At 36.6% G+C, this 22260-nt stretch overlaps 1 protein-coding gene across 1 annotated transcript in view; it reads right to left on the bottom strand.

The window, feature by feature from the left end:
- Window positions 1-22260, bottom strand: part of TINAG (tubulointerstitial nephritis antigen) — an 85544-nt gene that overhangs the window by 10123 nt on the left and 53161 nt on the right. The window contains 1 exon segment of the mRNA XM_030315731.2: window positions 25-70. Coding sequence (XP_030171591.1) covers window positions 25-70 — 46 coding nt within the window.

Raw genomic sequence — 22260 nt, 5'->3', positions numbered from 1 at the left:
ATGCAGTTGGAAAGAGGTACCTACCCAAAATTTTTCTTTCCGTCCTTGTGCCCCTTTCAGTGTGCCCCATCTACAGATAATAATAAAAAATATTGACATGGTTAAAAATGTTTGAGTTGCATTTTGATAAAATGTTTCCACCTTGTTTTACTATGGAAGTGCCATCAATGTCCTACAAAAATGTGCCTGCATAGTTTTCATTTTTACCATAACCTTATTTACTTGCTCACAATATACTCCTCTATGTCCAAATGGCTTAAAATCATACTCATTTGTCAAATAAAATAAACTGTAGGACAACTGGGGCATGGAGGTTTTTAAAGTATTTAAAGATGTCTCCCCTTCACATCTAGCTCCCTGAAACTCTACTCTAAATGGCATAAACTAAAAATCTCCAAGACTGCCAACAAGCATAATATAAATACAGATGAATGTCCTAAATAAAAGAATTTTTCATGAAATATGTATATGTGTGTATTATTTTATAAAATGGGTAGGTACCTAATGTGGACTTTCTGTTCACACATGTAGGTATGGAAAGCCAATGTTTTACTCCTAGTACTGGTCCATTTTCAGTGTGGCATGTAACAACCCACAAAGAATCCAAACTTCCCAAATATCTCATGTTTTCTCTTGACTAAATCCAGTGATGGAGATGTTAGTAACATGTTCTGTCTACTAATGACATGACAAGACTTGTCTGATATCACAAAGTGGGAGGTGTTAAGCACAGGCTCCAAATCCCATGTTCTTCTTCATGTTATATTTCTCTCTAATGAATGTTTCTCTCTAATAAATATACAGTCCCCAGCTGCAGCATGTCCTGAACAGCAACAGTGTTAAGTGGAGGAAACATGTGGACGACCACGTTCATGTGCTGTGATGGATTGGGAGACGACAATTCTGCCCGCATACAGCCCTGCCAGTCCCTCTCTAGTAGTCCAGATCTCAACATCAGAGTTCCTTAAAGTTAAATCCCTGTATCCTATATCTGGAAGAGATACACATCCATTCAAATATTTTCAACATGTCCATTTGCCAGAAAGCTGTTTTTAATAGGGTACAGAATAAAATGATGGCACCATAGCACAGAGGTATTGCCTTAAGAAGGCAGGTTTATGGTGGAGATCATGGCATTCAAGAAAATACATTAATGCATTCAGATCATTTGACACAAAAAAAAGGAGGGGAAAAATGATGTGGAAGTTGGGATAACACTGAAGAACAACTTTTCTTCATTTTTTTTCCGATCGAGGCTAGGAGTGGTCATTGCCCTGGTACCCATCTCTCTCTTGGTTTTCTGCTACACACAGGGATAGTAGACTGGAATAGTTTAAGGTTTCAAATATTCTGGGCAGTTTAATGTGTAAGTTCAAGCTAGTTTAATTCTGAAAAACATTTTTCAGGGGTTTTTTTAAATTAATTTTTTAATTTTTTTTAATTATTTTAAGAGAGAGAGAACAAGCAGGAGAGGGGCACAGAGAGAGGGAAAGACAGAATCTCAAGCAAGCTCCACACTGTCAGCCCAGAGACCAATGCAGGGTCTGAATTCACAAACCATGAGATCATGTCCTGAGCTGAAGAGTTGGACGCTTAACTGAGCCACTCAGGTGCCCCTATTCTGCAGTTTTAAAATTGTATTTACATCCTTGTAACTTTTGTATAAAAAGCTATCACCAGGGGTGCCTGGGTGGCTCAGTCGGTTGGGCGTCCCACTTCAGCTCAGGTCACCATCTCGTGGTCCGTGAGTTCGAGCCCCGCGTCGGGCTCTGGGCTGATGGCTCGGAGCCTGGAGCCTGCTTCCGATTCTGTGTCTCCCTCTCTCTCTGCCCCTCCCCCGTTCATGCTCTGTCTCTCTGTCTCAAAAATAAATAAAACGTTAAAAAAAATAAAAAAAAAAAGCTATCACCAGTGAAAATCATAAGTGCCTCCAGATCTTCAAAGGTCATTCCGTACTTCAATGAGTAGGTCATATCTGAAACTTCAAGTTGCCCATTTTCTAGCATTCATCATAACTATCCTAACAATTTCAGAAAGCATTTACTTCAATCAAACTTCCTTCCAGGTGCTCCGGCTACTAGTTACTTTAGCTATTTACATAAAATACAAGAAAAAATTAGATGTATCTGAGGATATCTAAGATGTATCTATCCAAAATAAAACAGGCAGGAGAGGAATCCCATATCTGAGATTACACCAAATATGGTGAGAAGTTCAGGGCACTTTGGTTTGAGGAAAGATAGAGCCTTCTAAGAAAGCAAGCCCAAGCAAAAAAGAGGTATCCAGACAGGACAAGCTTGATCCAGTAATTAAGCCGTGATCAAGAAACAGTAGGAGTTGGGGCATCTGGGTAGCTCAGTCAGTTAAGTGTCCTACTTGGGTTCAAGTCATGATCTCATGGTTCGTGGGTTCGAGCCCCACACTGACAGCTGGGAGCCTGGAGTCTGCTTTGGATTCTGTGTCTCTCTCTCTCTCTCTCTCTGCCCCTCCCTCACATGTGCTCTCTCTCTCTCTCTCAAAAATAAATAAAGAAACATTAAAAAAAGGCAGGAGGAACAATTGAAAGGATAATTCTCTGTCACTCAGATCTGTCCAAGCTCAGCTCTCACACTGGATTCAGGTAAATTTAAAAACCAGAGACGGCTACTGCACTACACCTACATATTGCATAAAACACACTAAATACCACTCAGAAGGGAATACCCCAAATGTGTCCTTCCCCTTTTCTAAGATCTTTCTAACTTCTTGGGCTCCAACGCATTGACGACTGTGCATGGGAAGACAAAGTAGTCCTCGACAGAGGGAGGTAAAAAGACACACAAGAATAATACGCCCTAAGATGAGTACTGCGTTTGTTGTCTAGTCCAGTTCAGATGCCCCTTCGCACTCCCAGAACTACTGAGACACTGGGGACAGAAAATCGACAACTGCACGTGGGGTTAAGATTCAGCAAAATAATAACTACACATAATTCCACTACCAACAGATCAGAGACTAAATTTAAGGAAACAGAACATTTTCTCACAAGGAAGAAGACACTTAAGAATGTAATTGTCTTATTCTAGTATCACCAAACAAATCAAGAGTCCGACGCTTAACTGAGCCACCCAGGCTAAACTCAAGTAACTACCTCAGTTTGGAGACATCTAAGAAATACAAATGACTATTTTAACTTTTGTTCAATGGCTCGTGTTTTTCATACATTCCCTACATTTTGTTGAGATTATCTAAATAATATTTTCAATGATATAATAGACAGCAATAATTCTTGTTTTGCAAATCTATCAATGTCTTGGGGTTGCTATACACCTCAGGAAACACTGCTGCTTGTTACAACTTTACAGGCATTAGTTAAAATACTTTTGTAGCTCAGAGAGAATGCCAACATTCAGAGTATTACAAACATTCTCAAAATGGACAGAGAAGAAAATGAAGTCTTGAAATAGAGGTGAGAGAGGAAGAAGAAAGGAAGGCCGCTGACTTTCAGAGTTTCAGAAACTAGGATGCTTGTGAAAGGAAATTATATACAAAAGATACTAACCATTATGCAAAATTCAGATAAAGAGAAAATATCACACCTCACCAAGGAAGCTATTGTACAGTTCCCTATGTTACAGCCTCTATGTCAAGTGACAAGCAAGGTCCATCCATCACCGGGTCTAATGTTTGCACTGCAAATTTCAGTTATCTTTTCTTGCCTGTATCTTTTTTACACAGTTTCTAAGATGGTAATCAACCCATAAAGTCGCAGTGGGGTATTACAGAGAAATACACCTATGGGTTGTTTTCTAAATATCTCATGGCATCTGAAAGGCTGGGAAAGATCACTTTGCCCTAGGAGAATTCCCACTGCTATCATAGCAAATTCATGTAATTAAAACCTTTACCCAAACAAAAATAAAGGTTAATTGGTACAAAGCAAGAAGACTACTTATATTGTTCATTTATAGGAGAGAGTTCCTCTCTTCTTGGTCTATGAAGGGCATTTCTCTGTCTCTCTCTCTCTCTCTCTCTCTCTCTCTGTCTCTCTCTCTCTGTCTCTGTCTCTCTCTCCCTCCCTCTCTCTCTTTCTTTCTCTCTGTATATATGTATATGTATATAGTTACAGTTATATTTCTGAATTGTGGTACTAGACTTTGCCTCGCCATTATACCAGTAGGCTGAAATTTCTAGAAATAGTATTTATTTTCACAGATATCCTCTTGTAAACCAATGGCTATCTTTGAGGACATAAGGGTCTTCATTACATTCATACAGACTCTAAATTATTTATCCTCTTTTTTATTCAGTTATACAATTTCATTTTAAGGACTATTCATAAACATTTTAGTTAGACCAGGACCATAACCTTAATCTGTTGAGAATGTTTCCTTAACCCTGCTAATTTAAAACAAATTATACAATAGGGTCACAAGTTTCAAAGATCTTGATAGTAGCTGTTCTTCAAAAACTTCTACTTCACATGAACTTCAGATTGTTCTTCTGCATTTTTCTACCCCATTAAGTTAAATTGTTCCAATTATTTGAGACACATTAATACTTCTTTTCTCACAAACTTTAGTGACATCTGGAAAAATGCTACTATTGAGAAAAATCTGGGCAACTATTGTACTGCATTTGTTGAGGACGCCTGAGAATGGATGGTGAGTCTATGTTTACATGTCTCACTTCAAGCATGTGATCATTTAAGCTCTTCCTGTTGTATTCATCTTATTTGCCCACTTTTACATAGCTCTGGAAATATTACTTTTTGCCTAATATCAAGAGTCTTTCTGGAGAGACCATAAATTCTGTGGAGTGAAACTTAAAACCCATTAAAGAATGATGTAAAATTTTGTATCGCTCAGGTACTAATGTTATGAATTTCATTATACATGTTCTCTTTAACAAGGATTTTGTTCTTTTCAGATAACTGTGCTAATCAATACAACATTTTCTGAAAACCATATTTTAAGCTATTTCTAGATACTAAAATTATTGGCTCTGAATAACTACTATAACTACTTTGAATAGGATTTTAAATCATAGTGTTGCTGTTGCTGTTGTTGCTGTTGTTGTTTGTCCCTTGGTTTTGGTTGATTTTTTTTTGTTTGAGGGCCATACATTCAGTGGTGGTCATATTGGATATGGTAACTAAGAGAGCCGAAGGTACAAATTTCTTAAAGTAATATGTATATTCCCATAAATATCTCTTTCAAAAAAAAAAAGCACAGGGTGTCTTGTGTACTTCATCCACTTATTTCTGCCTTTATTCAGCAAACTATTGTGTAGTACAAAGAAGATATATCTGTTGCCTTCAAGAAGCTGACAATCTAATGAGAGTTATTGTTTCAATTATTTAAGACCCATTGATACTTCTTTTGTCCAAAAATTGAGTGACACCTGGGAAAATGCTTGTTTTGAAAAAATCTGGGCTGCTCTCATACCACGTTCCCTGAGGATGTCTGAGACCTACTGGCTTCCAGTACGGAATGAGAAATATATCTAATGGGAGGCAAATGAAACATAAGTAGAAAATAATTTGAACCCAAAATTCATTTGAATCCATAACTGCTGCTTTTATAAAAGCATGTTTTATTTTTATTTTTCTATTGGTTGCAGACATAGAAATTAGCTGTCTGCAGAAGGCAAAGACAGCTCCCTTCACAGAACTGAGTAGAAATTCTTGAGGTACAAATGGAAGTGTAGAGTTTTAGGCACAGTAAGTGCAAATTCAAGCAAGAGCCAGTAAAACTTCATCTTAGCCTATTCTAAGAGCAGCACTTAGTCCTGTGGGACTGGAGAACAGTGAAGGGAGCAGCAGGAAATCAAGTTAGGAAAGCACATTTAGCTCAGGCCATCATGAGAACTCATAACCACCAACCTTAGCATTTATAAAGTTGGGGCCAAGAGTCATTCTAATATGGTAATGACATTATCCAGATAGTCTTTCAGAGAAACAACTGTGGTGTTAGCATGGGAGATAGATTCCAGAGGAAGGAAGGTAGCATTAGACGAATGTTGGTCATTAATGCAAGATATAATGAAATTCTGAATGAGAATGTAAGACCCATAAATGAAATATTGTTCATTCTTTTAACACCTGTATCTCCAACACCTAGAACAGTGACTGACATTCAGAGTCAACCCTAAATATATATTTGTTGAGCAAGTGAATTGAACTACACTGGCAGCAAGTGAATTGAAGTGAATTGAATGAACAGGAGGATACATATTCAAGGGCTATTTTGGAGATAAAAGTGGTGGATAGTATTATGCTAAGTGAAACAAGTCAGTCAGAGAAAGACAAATACCATAGGGTTTCACTCATATGTGGAATTGAGGAAACAAAACAAACGAACCTACGGGTAAAAAGTAGAGAAGCAAACCAAGACTCTTAGCTATAGGGAAGAAACAGATGGGGAGGTGGGCCAGGGTTGTGGGGGAGGGTAGATTAAATAGGTGATGGGGATTAAGGAGGGCACTTGTGACGAGCACCGGGTGTTGTAGGTAAGTGATGAATCACTGAATTGTACACATGAAAATAATAGTACACTGTGTGTTAACTAACTGGAATTTAAACAAAAAGTTTAAAAAAGTGATGGAATTTGTTGGCCAGTTCGTATTGATAGAAAGGGAGAAGAAAGAGTCAAGATTAACTCTAGGATTTCAATGTTGAATGAACAGGTGCATCCAAAGTGGTGTTATGTGTGCACTTCACATTGCACAGAGATGTGTTCCTGATGATCAGGTCAACGTGTCATTGCCTAAGACTGTAATTACAGAGTGGCTTCATCTACTTTTGAGTTCTCTCTACTTACAGTGATTCTGCATATTAACCTTTAAATTCATGACTTTTCAGGGTTTCTGACAGGTAAAATACTGTAAGAACCAAGGAAAGCTTATTATATAAAGAAATTGTGAAAGAACCTTTCTAAAGATTGTGGAATTCTTCTCTGAGAATATTATCTCTTAACTCACATGTCAAGATCACCTCTGTTCAAGAATCAAGTTTTTTAAAGCAGATCCAACATTCATCTAAGAATCTGGAGTTACAAGGAAAAAAAAGTTTTATTTTATATTGATGGTAGGTGTAATACACTGTAGCAGAATCATCTAGACCGAAATGTTGCAATGCGTCCGACAATTTACCACTTCTGGGATCCCAGCCCAGTCTATTCTGGGCCCAGTATACTGACAATAGGAATTCAAATTCATGTTTTCTGGGCAGACCAATTCTGTATTAGTGATTATAGATCCACACAGATAAAAAAGAAAGTTTTGGACAGTGAATGTGTAAAGAAATCTTATGCAGTACATCCTACTAGAACAGGAAATTTAGGAGGAAAACAGGGAACAAATATATAAGAGAGCCTGATATGGAACCCTTCTTATTAAGGAAATGAAAGTCAGATAGGATATAAGTATAAAAAAACCACCAGATGAGCCTCAAACCAGTAAAAATGATATGACTACTCTGGATATAGAATTTTGTTTTTAAAGGTGAGATTGTAGATAGATAGACTCTCAGCTCCCTTTACACAAACATTTGGAAGATTAGTACAGTAAGAATGAGGCAAAGATAAGCAGACTTTTGTTGCCTTATGAATGTTCTACCAGAGACACTGTAACTTCATTCAGAAAAATACTCAGGCCTAGTGAGTATAGCAAAGTTGAACAAGATAGAGAGCTTTAGGGGGTACTAATTAATGCTAGCTCAAAGATGAAACAAAATAGATTGTACGGGAAAGCAAAATCAGATGAGGGCATTCCCCATCTCCCTTCATTTTCCACTGAAGCAAAATTAAATCAAGTCAGGTTTACTCAATCTAAGACCAGATACTTTTATTGATATGTTCTGCCAAGGGACTACCAATTTTGTCATAGTTTGGAGAAGCAGATGGAGATTTGTGAAAAATCAAATATTTTTTGCATGAAAATGTCAGAGATGATTGTGTATTCCTAATATTAATTAATCATTTTACCAATACTATGTACTGAGTTGCTGCTATATTGCTTATCCTATCCTATCCTATCCTGATATTTCAGGAAGCGAAAATACTGCAAGTATAATACCACACATAATTTGACCTATAAAAAGGAGTATAGAAGAAAATAACAACACAGTTGTGCCCAGATATGCTCTGGTCATAATGGTCTGCTGGGGTACTAAAAGAACGAAAGCCCTGTATATAATATATTGACAGAATACAGGTAAAGATGTTCACAATCATGTGAAATGTACTTAGGAGAGAGAGTACAAGATCAAAACTATCCATCATCAACAATGACAATTAACTAGGGTAGTATCTTATGAAGATATACTTCTAGGGAAAACTTCAGTCCTTTGATGTTAGGAATAGAAATGGTTGATCTTCTCATAAAATCTCAGCACTTAAGGAGACTCGGAGATTATAGTATAATCCAGGCTATGACTCAAGCTAAATTTGACCCACTGCCTGTTTCATAAATAAAATGGGAAAAATAAAGCTCATTTATTTACATATTATCTCTGTGAGCTAATGGCAGAGTTGAGTTGTCAAGACCAAAAGGCACAAAGAATTAATCTGACTCTCCTCCAATTTCTTTTTTTTTTAAACTTTATGCATTTAATTTGAGAGACAGAGGTGGGGGGGCAGAGAGAGAGGGAGAGAGAGAGAATTGCAAGCAGGCTCCCTGCTGTCAGTGTGGAGCTGGGCATGGGACTCAATCCCACAAACCAGAGATCATGACCTGAGCCGAAATCAAGAGTTAGATACTTCACCAACTGAGCCATCCAGGTGCCCCTCCACTTCAATTTCTTTGCTTCATAGGTAAAGTAACTAAGGCTCAAGGAGGTTAAGTAACATTTCAAACTATACGGTAAGTGAATAAATTGGTACCAGCACAACTAATAACACAAGCAGTAAACAATAGAACTAGCAGAAGACAGAAATGGGTGGAATCATTTATAGTTGAAATGAGAGAAGGCATACAGGCCTTGAATAGCTTGTAGATAATGCCAAGAGAAAAGGAGGACAGGCCTGAGAAAAGAGCATGAAATAACGCCTAGAGCTACTCTGTGCGCATTCAAAGAGGTATCATGAAAGGTTTGGAAGGAGGACGATTGTAAACAACCATAAAAAGGTAAAACTGGTGATGGTGAATAAAGATAGATTAAAATGGAAAAGTATAGGGTTGAAGGCACAAAGAACAGTTTGGCCATTATAACAATATTCCAGTCAATGTTGCGTTCATCATACCTAACCATCTCACTTGTATCCTGAAATTTAATGAATATAATCATAACAATAATGGGGATGGAAAATAATATTTACTGCATTCATTTGAGGCTCAAAATAAATCATCAAAGCTGTCACTTAATATCACAAGTAGTATCTATTCAGAAATTTATATTTAAATTTATATTTCTGCAACCTTTCCCTTTTTATTGTAATGTAGACTTGGCCTGACTTTCTTTTTAGTCTTACTAAAGTAGTCTGTTATATCCCACATGTTTCTGTTTAGAGAAGACATTGTAAATTGCCATAGCAACACATGCCTTTTAACAAAACCTGCCAATCCATTCATTCATCAGAATTGTCATATGTATCATATTCCTGGAACACGTGATAAAATCTTGATCCTAGATTCTGAAGAGGTAAGCGTTTAATAATTTGCTTTCTAAAAATTACAGTGATTACCCTGAAAGTGCTCTCTGTTTCAAGGAACAACTGTTCCATACTCCAGCTGACAGAAAGAAGTCAGAAGCCGCTGTACTTCCTATTCCTGATATCCCCTCCCCCACCACACATCTCTAGAAATCCATAAACATTTATTTTACTTAACCTCCACGTAAATTCTGTCACATTTGAAATTTTGAGGGGAACACCTACCAAAGAAGGTATTAGTTTATAAAACAAAATCACAAAAAAGAATTGAAGCTAAATTTAGAAGGAAGCACTCTACTGGGGGCTAGTAAAATGCCATCACATAGGCCCCCCAAGCTCAAAGTATCCGCAGACATTAACGCTCATTCACCAAGAAGGTAAAGTATACTTTCCCGATTACTAAAAGCCATTCTCAGCCTTGGCATAACCCATTGCCCCAGTTCTTCATAAATCTAATAAATTGCCTATAATCATTTCCCTCAATGGAACCATTTGTTTATGTACTGTCTTTCCTTCATGTTTACCAACAAAGAAATTATTCTTTCCAAGCATGCTGATTTTACACAATCCAGTAGAGGTAAAGGGTCTGTGACCAAACTCCTACTACTTATATGGCCTTCTTGGTACAAAAACAATCATATTATCTAAGGCCATGACACTTTTATCACATTTACCAAAGAAATTAATCATTTGCTCTTACAATCACATTTCTCCTTCCCATCTCATCCTTATTCACCTACTTGTGTTCCCCAAGTAAACTGGATCAAAAAATTTTTCTTAATAATAAATTGAAATAATAAGTGTAAAGGGGTATATCATAGATAAGTACTCATTAATGCCATACTTAAATCAGCTCCAAATTATAGTTTCTAAAAATAACTCTGAAAACAGGTTCAGAGTAATAAAAAAAAAGAAAAGTATGAACTTAAAAAAAATTAAACAAAGTATGAAGTGAGTAGTCGACTAGGTGGCACACAGGCCGTGTCATATTTAATCCTGTCTTTTGATTAAATTATTGTCCAATGTAATCGATGAGCAAACAGATGTATAGAGATTAAGTAACTTGCCAGATATCACCCAAAGAGAAGGACAGCATTAGCATTTGTATCTAAACTTGACTCCAAAACACAGTTCTTTATGCTCTGTAGCATTACCCCCACAAACTGTACTGAAGCAAAAATGATTTTAGAGACCTTTTTTTTAAATTTTTTTTTCAACGTTTATTCGTTTTTGGGACAGAGAGAGACAGAGCATGAACGGGGGAGGGACAGAGAGAGAGAGGGAGACACAGAATCGGAAACAGGCTCCAGGCTCTGAGCCATCAGCCCAGAGCCTGATGCGGGGCTCGAACTCACGGACCGCGAGATCATGACCTGGCTGAAGTGGGACGCTTAACCGACTGTGCCACCCAGGTGCCCCTAGAGACCTTTATGTGTATATGTGAGGGTGTGTGTGTGTGTGTGTGTGTGTGTACATATACAATGTAATATATGTTTTATTTTTTTTAGTGTTTATTTATTTTTGAAGGAGAGAGACAGAGCATGAGCAGGGGTCAGGCAGAGAGAGAGGGAGACATAGAATCTGAAGCAGGCTCCAGGCTCTGAGCTGTCAGCACAGAGCCTGATGCAAGACTTCAACTCACAAACCACGAGATCACAACCTGAGCCTAACTCAGAGCTTAACTGACTGAGCCACCCCAGCACCCCTATTATATATGTTTTATAAACCATGTTCTTATGTATGTCAAGTGAGCTTTCTAAGAATTTACTTATTTAATTTAATTTTATTTATTTATTTTTTTACATTTATTTTTGAGAAAGAAAGAGAGAGACTGAGTGCAAGCTGGGGAGGGGTAGAGAGAGAGGGAGACACAGAATCTGAAGCAGGCTCTGAGCTCTCCTCACAGAGTGCAACACAGGGCTGGAATTCATGAACCGTGAGATCATAACCTTAGCTGAAGTCCCACGCTTAACAAACTGAGCCACCCAGGCGCCGCTCTAAGAATTCTTTTTAAAACAATGCTCCTACCATGCCTGCACCTAAATAAGAATTGGGCTTTTTTTTTTTTTTTTGGCTACTGTTGTTTTGTTTTATAAAAGGTCAGTTTGTAGTAATAGCAGTTATAGAGTAGAATGGACCTGGTCAGTGTTTGAGATGTCAAATCAATGAGACACCAATGTCAAACAAGAGAAAACAAATGGAGCACAAACAGTTCTGTCACTTTGATTCAGTACTGACATACAAAGGCAACACGATTCAATCAGGACTGAAAATAGAAGAAAAATAAAACTCATTTATCAGTTTCACCATCCCCAGGTCCCTCTCTACAGAACCTCCCAGTGGTGTTTTTGAATGATTGATCGATAGTTTTCATCATTGCACCAAATTAGTAGGTCTTATTTTTATTTTACTTATTAAGGCTCTTCATGTTATTCATATCATTATCCTCAGCATCTAGCCAGGTGTCTAGTAAATAATCATTGCACAATAAAATTGATATAAATGTTCAGTTAAGAATCAATGTGGGAGGGGCACCTGGGTGGCTCAGTTGACAAAGCACCCGACTTTGGCTCCAGTAATGATCTTGCAGTTGGTGAATTCGAGCCCCACATTGGGCTCTGTGCCGACAGCACAGAGCCTGGAAGCCTGTTTTGGATTCTGTGTATCCCTCTCTTTTTGTCCCTCCCTTGCTTGCTCTGTGTCTCTGTCTCTCTCTCAAAAATAAATAAACATTAAAATGTTTTATAAAAAAAACTTAAAAAAAAAAGAATCCATGTGGGAGGCATTTTTAAGTAATTTAAATAATTACACTTTTTTTTTCAAAAAGTTAAAATATTCTTGGAAGCCATTCAATATAATAGCCAAAGGATTCTTTTAGCCTTTGTATAATCTTAACTAATTAGGGGTTTTTATCATCAAGTTTAATTCACATACAATTAAAAAAAAAACATATATGAATGCTAAGTAAACCCACATAGGAGAAGTCAAATCTGGCAGGACTTAAGATGGAGATCAAAAATATTTTAATGTGATTTGCACCTGCAATTATAATCATGGACACAAATGCAAAGATTTAGCAAGAAGAACCAACTGCTATTTATTCTTTCTTTTTCTGAAGACTATGATATCACCAAGCCCAAAGGGCATTTTTCAGTATCTGTTTTCTGTAACCTCTAAACAACATTTTATACTATTAACCATTCCTGCCTTCTTGGAACATTCTCTTCCCCAGGTGTGTGTGATAGCTAGCTTGGTCCCCCATCTCATGATTTCTGCCTAGTCTCCTTCACTAGCCCCTCCTTCTCTATTTCACCTTGAAATACTGGAGTTACTGAGGTTTTGATCTGCAACCCTTCTATCCCTTCCCACGGTTTCAGCTACCATCTAAATGCTAGTCATTTTCAATGGCTTCTCTATGGGTTCATAAAATCTATGGTTTCACTCCAGAAATACACATCATTGCTTATTTCACCTTTCCATTTCAATGTCTCCAGAAATCTCGAATTCAGTAATCTAAGTTGAATTCTTGATCCTTCTTCTGTTTCCAATAAATGGAGCATCTGTGCAACCTCTTCCTCTTGAAGGTTACTTGGGACTTGTTTGTGACACCTACCTCTCCAATCAACATCCATTTCAACAAATTACCAAGTCTTGCCAATTGTACAAAAAAGATATATCTCACACTCATTGATTCATATTTAGAACTACCAACCCAGTCCAAGTTATCATTATTTCTTGATCAGAGCTTCTGACAGTAATTTCCTACATGATCTTCCTGTTTCACCTTCAACCCCATAATTTCATTCTCTAAGCATCACATATAGTGACCTTTTTTAAAAATGACCTTTTTTGGAATTTTCCTGTCGAAAGCCCTGAAAATAACTTCTCTAAAGCTTCGGGCGAGGGTCAAAAGTCTAACCATAACTACAAGGCTCTGCAATCTTTGTTCTATACCTACTTGTGTATGTAAAGACTTGTCTTTCAACTGCATTATCCATATTTGTGTTTATCCTAAGCCATTCCTAGAAATTCCCAAAAGACATAAGGATGGTGACTAAGAGGAGATAGCGAAGCAAAACATTTGAGGCAACATAATCCTTAAAAGAAAGTGTAATAATTGGCTGTAGAGCAGGAACATTTATCCAGTAGTGATGAACACCGATAGGCACTTAGCACCATGTCCCATATTGGTGCGGTAGAGCTTGAGCAGAAGCGTCAACATGACACAACAATGGAGCAAGGAGCTGCACATGTCAACCTGTACTTCAATTCAGAATACAGACTGGGGATTGTACCAGAGACCAAGATAGTGAGTGAGGCGAAGAGTGATCTACGACCCTGTCTGTTGGCAACCACAGAGTCTGGATAGATTTCTTTTAGTTCATGGAGAAGGTAAAAGGGAAAAATTACGTGAGAGCAAACACATATTCATGGTATATAAAACATTATCCTATGCTCTTATAAAAAAGACAATACCTCAGAAAAATTATTAACTAAGAGAACTCTCTTATGCAATTGAATTTGTATTCTCAGTGGATTGAAAGAAAATTTGGCTTTTATGCACTGATGACATGAGCAGAGTACACGTTGAGACATATGGGTAACAAGATAAATAAAGTGTAAGTATTATGAACAAGTTAAAAGGAAAGCAGGTAAGGCAAGGAAACTAGTTTCAATAGCATATTTCACATGTCAGTCTAAGGTTATGGTGAGTCAGAACTGATTCTTCAGGAAAATAAAATAAAGGTATAAAGTGTTCATTTGATAAAACTTCACACAATGCTCCATGGTATCTTGAAACAAGACACCAGAAGTTCAGCAAATATTGTTGTTTTCCTCAGCAAGTATTTTATGACAGTTTTCCTGATAATTTATTATGCTTTTTACTTTATATAAATTTGATGGTTGAGGACTCCATTTTTATAAGATTAATATTTAATTCTGTTACTTAAAAAAATTTGTTGGTTTTGATTTCACACTTTATGAAATTGGGTAACTTCTCCTTTATTATCTTTTTCTTCACACTTGAATGATTCAACTTTGTGTATAATTTTATTTTAAGAATTCCATATAATAACTTTTTGAAAAAAAGCATAAACATATATATTAAGCTCTATATATATTATATAAGTAAATATAAACATAAATATAATCCACTGTTTTCGAGCCAAAATATCAGAATCTTGTTATTAAAATGCTTTTTTAGTTATACATCTTTTGAGAATATTTTTAACTGTATAAAGGGTAGGATTATGCTGTTGAGTTCATGTATGTGAAACATTAGAACAGGGCCAATACTTTAAACACTACACAAAAGAGTTAGCAACAACTATAACTGTTTTGCCAGCATAATATTATGATAATCAATTCACCAAACTCAAAGAGTTAATTTTATGGAAAAATATCAATTTAATCAAAGAGTTGAAAGCCAGATTAAGTAAATGAATGTAAGATACACTAGTAAAGATATAAAATAATTATTACCCCCCAAATAGCTTTAGAACCGGATAGTTTTAAGGAAAAGTTTCCTTATATTTATCTCCAGAAATTTGAAAGTTGCTGAAAATTATCCAATCTTTTATGAGACTATGGTAATGTTACCAAAATCTGAAAAGGCGATAATATAAAACAAACTTTATTTTTGGTTTCTTGATAACTAAAATTGTAAAACTTGAAATAAAATGCTAACAAATCATGCACATTGGTGTATAAAGCCTATGAGCATTCTAGAATAAATTCTAGAAATATAACTGGTTAACTTCATAAATTCGTTGATAGAATATAACATTACATCTATTGAAAAGCATTCACTTATCTCAACATATATTAACAATTTCTTTTTTTTTTTTTTTAAAGTTTTTTTTCTCAACGTTTTTTTATTTATTTTTGGGACAGAGAGAGACAGAGCATGAACAGGGGAGGGGCAGAGAGAGAGGGACACACAGAATCGGAAACAGGCTCCAGGCTCTGAGCCATCAGCCCAGAGCCTGACGCGGGGCTCGAACTCACCGACCGCGAGATCGTGACCTGGCTGAAGTCGGACGCTTAACCGACTGCGCCACCCAGGCTCCCCAACAATTTCTAATACATTGTTAAAACTCATTATGATCTTTACGGGGCGCCTGGGTTCGAGCCCCGCGTCAGGCTCTGGGCTGATGGCTCGGAGCCTGGAGCCTGTTTCCGATTCTGTGTCTCCCTCTCTCTCTGCCCCTCCCCCGTTCATGCTCTGTCTCTCTCTGTCCCAAAAATAAATAAAAAAACGTTGAGAAAAAAAAAAATTTAAAAAAAAACTCATTATGATCAAAACTCTTTATTTATTTATTTTTTTAAAAGTAATCTCTAACCCAATGTAGGGCTTAAACTCAAGACCCTGAGATCAAGAATTGTATGCTCTACAGGCTGAGCCAGTCAGGCACCCCTAACCAAAACTTTTAAAACTCAGGATAGAAAGATGCTTCCTGGCTTTAAAAACAAAAACAAAACAAAACAAAACAGAACAGAACAGAACAAAACAAAACAAAACAAAAACACTGATCTTTTTTTTTTTTTTAATTTTTTTTTTCTTTCCACGTTTTTATTTATTTTGGGGACAGAGAGAGACAGAGCATGAACGGGAGAGGGTCAGAGAGAGAGGGAGACACAGAATCGGAAACAGGCTCCAGGCTCTGAGCCATCAGCCCAGAGCCTGACGTGGGGCTCGAACTCACGGACCGCGAGATCGTGACCTGGCTGAAGTCGGACGCTTAACCGACTGCGCCACCCAGGCGCCCCAAAAACACTGATCTTTATTCAAGAACCAACACATAAAGATTTAACTTCAGAAGTATTTAATTTAAAGGAAATAAAAAATGGCGAGTCCTCTATCCAAGCTAGAGAGTTCTCGAAATCCTGGACAATTTAATACACATGAAATAAGATTTTTTTTGAGTCAGTTTGATGTGCACAATAGAATAATTTCTGTACCTATCAGTGCACCAAAGCTAATTTCCTTTCCAAATTTCACTAGTTTTCTCTATTACCTAATATAATCTTTTTTTCACACAAAAATGAAGGGTTTTTAACTGTTATTCAAAAAATGTAAATCCATGTTCTGCCCAGGTTTCCCCCAAGAAAATCAAGGAATAGTATTTAATCAGATGTCTTTGCTAGAACCCAAGAAACCTCCAATTATATTTCTAACACATAAAAGATATTTTACCTAATTTTCTCTAAAATTTTTGTATCTTTTAGGAAAGTAAAAGTATTTATAGATACTTTTAGGAAAATAAAAGTATTTATAGAAACCAAGTAGTATCACTGAAGCTAATATTTTCAATGAAATTCACCCAAATTTTGGAAAACATCAAATTGCACAATGTAATTCCACATTCCATTCCCCAGCAAAATCTATTCTGAAGTCAATTACCAAGTAGCAGTTGGGAGGGGCCTGGGTGTCCCAGTGGGTTAAGCCTCCAGCTCTCGATTTTGGCTGAGGTCATAATCTCACAGTTTGTGAGATCAAGCTCCATGTTGGGATTCTCTTGCTCTCCTTCTGTCTCTGCCCCTTTCCTGCTCACATTCTCTCTCTCTCTCTCTCAAAAAAATAAATAAATAAATAAATAAATAAATAAATAAATAAATAAATAAATAAAATAAATAAATAATAAACAAACTTTAAAAAGAAATAGCAATCGTGGCTTTGCTTGAGAAATCTTGAAATAAACTTGCGCAATGTTATAACTATATTATAATGCATAAATTTAACATTTTTGAAAGCATTAGAAAAGGAACATTGAGTCAATTTTTAAAGAATCTTTTAGACGATTTCACTTGTTTATTATGTGCATGATGGTTTTATTTTCCATATAATCAGGTAAATTTCTCAGATGAGAAGTTCATCTTTCATTCACAAGGGAGGAATCTGAATAACATAATTTGAGAGTGTCATTTAAAGATTTTAACCTATTTCAGGGGTGCCTGGCTGGCTCAGTTGGTTAAGCGTCTGACTTCAGCTCAGGTCATGATCTCACAGCTGGTGAGTTTGAGCCCCGTGTCAGGCTTTATGCTGACAGCTTAGAGCCTGCAGCCTGCTTTGGATTCTGTGTCTTTCTCTCTTTCTTCCCCTCCCCTGCTCCTCTCTGTCTCTCTCTGTCTGTCAAAAATAAGTAAACATTAAGAAAAAATTTTTAATAAAAATATAAAAATTTTAACCTATTTCAAAATGTTATAGATTTGGGGCAAAGTATAGCAAATTTAAAAAGTCATTACAATATATATATATCCATTTACAAATATAGAGCAAATGATTCCTACTTTTGATATTATTCACTAATAGTAGTTAACATTTATTAAATGCTTTCAGATACCAAGCGTACAAATACTGTATCCACGTCTCATTTATTCCTCACAAACACCCTTTTATCCTCAGCTTCTAAAAGGCTAAATACAGCTAAACAAATGTCAGTCCTACGATTCAGATGTGCTTGACTTCAACACACATACTCTTAACACTGTGCTGTGTCCCAGTAGTTTATCAAAGAAGATTAGTATTGAAGTGGCTTGAACTTAGAGTTGGTTCTGCAGCTAACCAGCATGTAATCTCTGGAAAATCTATATCCCTATGTCCTCTTCTTTTACATTAGGTTATTTTGTATATAAAATACATGGTCTTTTATAGATCTTAGATGGACAAAATATTTTAAGTTTGGAAATTAGTAAATTCTTTAGTCAGTTTAATCAAATTATTATTTTAACATTTCTTTTATTTTTAACCTTATGTACTATTGAAATACTTAAGGGGCGCCTGGGTGGCTCAGTCAGTTTAGCATCTGACTCCTGATATTGGCTCAGGTCATGATCTCATGGTTCATGAGTTAGAGCCTGCACTGGGCTTTGTGCTGATAGCACGGAGCCTGCTCGGGATTCTCTCTTTCCCTCTCTCTCCATGTTCTTCCCCCACTTGCGCGCTCTCTCTCTCTCTCTCTCTCTCTCTCTCTCTCTCTGTCTCTCTCTCGCTCCCCCTCTCCTTTTCCCTCTCCTTCTCTTTCAAAATAAACTTTTAATAAATAAATAATTCAACCTGGGGAATATAAGTGAAATAGAATAACAGCTTAGTAGCCAAATAGCCTCATCTCTGAAAGTTGCATTTATGAAATATATGAAAATCTCAGGATATATAGAAGAGAAAAAAGGAATATTATAAAAACAAAATTCTTGAAGAATAGCATTTCCCTAAAGAAAAATAAATACAGGGTTCTTAATAATAGCCTTTAAAAAGTAAAAACAAGCAAACCTATGCTATATTCTTTATAAATAAAACAAGTTCTAATTTAAGATGCTCTGAGGTTTTTTTTTTTTTTTTATCTCACTGGAAAAAATAAACAGGAAAAATAACTGGGTAAATATTGAAAAAATGAGATCAATGAAGCAATGCAAACACCATCTGGTATTAAAATAAACTGGTAGATGTTGAATAATAGAAGGTGAGTATTTTGAACAGCACAACCTATATAAGCAATTTATATAAGAATTTGATAAGCAATAAAAATACATTATAAAGAGTAAAGAAGTGGGTAGTTCATTACATGGCCTTGATATTTTTAGCTCAGAATTTGGAGGAGAAAAAATTAAATCGTCACCATACATCATTTACCTAAATATCTTTCAGGTATGTTTTTCACTTAATTAATTTAAAAATCATTTAAAAATTTTTTTTTTACATTTATTTATTTTTTGAGAGACATAAAGAGACGGAGCACAAGTTGGGGAGGGGCAGAGAGAGAAGGAGACACAGAATCCGAAGCAGGCTCCAGGCTCTGAGCTGTCAGCACAGAGCCTGACGCGGGGCTCAAACTCACAAACTGTGAGATCATGACCTGAGTTGAAGTCGGACGCCCAACCGACTGAGCCACCCAGGCACCCCTAAAAACAAAACTTTAAAGGGGTAGAATAAAAGCTAAAAGTATTGTCCAGGTCAAAACTATTAAATATAAATTTCTAAAAGCCAACAATAAACCTGAGTTTAGTCAATAATGTAAAAGGATCAATGCTTTCAATGCATGACGAGCTCATACACATTCAGATTTAAAAAAATTAAGACTATTAGAAAAAATGAATAAGGGGCAAGAGTAAAGAGTTCACAGGGAAATGCAAAGGAATAATTTATTTATTCACTTTTATTTTAGGGTCATTTCCTACTTTGCTCCTCACTTGTGCTATCTCCAATGAACCTGCATCCCCCTGGGTGAGGCTCCCTTCCTCTGTGCTCCTCTATACTTTCCTGTTCCATTCATTTCAGAACCAATGCACTTACAGGTGCATAACCAATAACTTATGGTTACAGGAATGTCTCCACCACTAGACTGTAAACACTTGAAGGTCAGCCAAGTGTATGTATGTATTTCCTAGAGCTCAGCTTGGCCATAGAGTGCAAAGAAAGAAAGATTACTTTTCCTTTTTAAACCCTGTTTTAAATCCCATTGAAATCTCATTTCTTTTCTCTGGCGTTGCTGCTCTCAAATCTATCTCATCTCAGAGTAGAATGACTCAGAACTAGGATGCTAAACTGAACTGTTTGTAAATGTGAAAGACTTATCTTAGTCTCTGTACTGGGAACACCATTTCACAGGATATGGGGTGTAGAGATGTCACATAGACACTTTTGGGAAATTTTATTGTAAAGGAAGCAATGTTGCTGAAACTGAAAAGACACGTAAATTAACATAGAGATAATGGTGGAACGTGAAACAAACTCAGAGGGTGAAGCAGTCAGAGCCAGGCTGGGCTTCTTGGGATAAGTAAGAAACTTTATGATTTTTTTTTTCTAAAGTTTATTTTTATTTATTTTGAGGGTGAGAGAGAGAACAAGCAGGGGAGGGATAGAGGAGAAGGAGACAGCCAAAATCCCAAGCAGGCTCCGTGCTGTCAGCATAGAGCCAGATGCGGACCTCGAATCCATGGACCATGAGATCATGAACTAAGCTGAAATCAAGAGTCGGATGCTTAACCAACTGAGCCGCCCAGGTACCCCAAGAAAATTTATGGTTAAATAGAATGCCCCTCTCATTTGGCTACATTTTAGTCTTATATTTTTACTGGATTCCTCCTTGTTCTACACTCAACCCATATTAAAGTCCTTCCAATTCCTTAAATATTCTCACTGTGAGATTATGCATTTGCTGCCTACTTTTCCTGAAACATGATCTTCCCTTCCCATATACTTTTAGTAACCCCCACTTGCTCTACAGAAGGAGCTACCTCTTCCAGGGAGTCTTCTCTGGCCTCTGAATTGGGAGCTATGAGCCTTCCTATATGATGCACATCCTCACTACTCAATATAAATTCCTATCCTATTTCCATCTCTACACTTAAGACACTGTGTGTTAGCACCTGCTTCTCTCTCCTCTCTCTTTCTCTCTCAATTTACTTGAGGACAGGGCAGTATATAATTGGTATTTGTATTCTTAATGCCATTAACACGGCACCTGACACATATTACAGACTTAAAAAAAGTTTCTTGTTGAAAAATCAAGCAGAAGTCTTTATGTACAGATTAAATATGTGTGGTCAAAGTAAGTGAGGTTAGGAAAAAAAGATACATTTATTTTCATCCTAAGAAAATTTTTAGTAATGGGGCACCTGGCTGGCTCAGTCAGTAGACCATGAGACTCTTGATATTGGGGTTTTAAGTTCGAGCCTCACATTGGGTGTAGAGATTACTTAAAAAATAAAAACTTAAAAAAAGAGAGAAGTTTTAGTAAAATAAAATATAGCAATTGCTTCAGAAAACCTATGTGGTAAAAATACATCGAATGAATCTTGGCACTGGACTTTCCTTGTAGTATTGGTAGGATATTCTTATTGAAGCCAAAAGGAACTGAAAGTTTTGTTTTGTTTTAACATTCTGTCTCTGACTTCTGGTAGAATAGAATAATAATTCTCATCTCATAAAGATTTTTAAGTATGAGGGTTATGCAATAGTACTACTTTAGTGATTATGGGTAAAGTTGGTACCAAATACATGTATTAATTTATTCAATATGAAGCAGTGATTCTCAAAATTTTTCAATGAATATTTTCTAAAAAACAGAACACAAAATCACAGAGGGTCTGGCAGATGTGGATGACATCAGCTCTCCACAAACTCAGAATTTGTGCCTTTGGTTTTTTCTTCTCTTTAAGATTTATGAAAATTTGGAATTCTATTCCAAAATATAACTCTATTTATTCTGATATTAAAATGTTCCTGTCCATTTTTTTACAGTCTTCAGCCACTTTTGCAGTCAGGGGGAGCCATGTGAATGAGTTCTAGCCAAAGAAGCGTGAATGAAGTGATAAGTGTCAATACTAAGCCAAGGCTTTAAGTAAATATAAGAAGCCCTCCTCATGTTCTTCGTTTTCCATCAGCTGAATAAGATCACATGTGACCCTAAGAGATGGCAGAGTGACAACGTGTAGAGAGCTTGGGCCCCGAGACCATGTGGAAGAGAGCTACACAGAAACTGGGATCACCCATCTTGAACTATTATGTGAACAAGAAATTTTAAACATCTATTTGTTGCAACGACTACTGTTATTCAAACCAGTAGCCCCCCCACCAAAAAAAAAAAAAAGAAGAACTAAGCATTTGGCAGTTCAAAGATATCCTAACCCC

This window comes from Lynx canadensis, chromosome B2 (genome assembly GCF_007474595.2).
Source record: "Lynx canadensis isolate LIC74 chromosome B2, mLynCan4.pri.v2, whole genome shotgun sequence".
Taxonomy (NCBI): domain Eukaryota; kingdom Metazoa; phylum Chordata; class Mammalia; order Carnivora; family Felidae; genus Lynx; species Lynx canadensis.
This window is presented reverse-complemented; position numbering and strand designations above follow the sequence as displayed.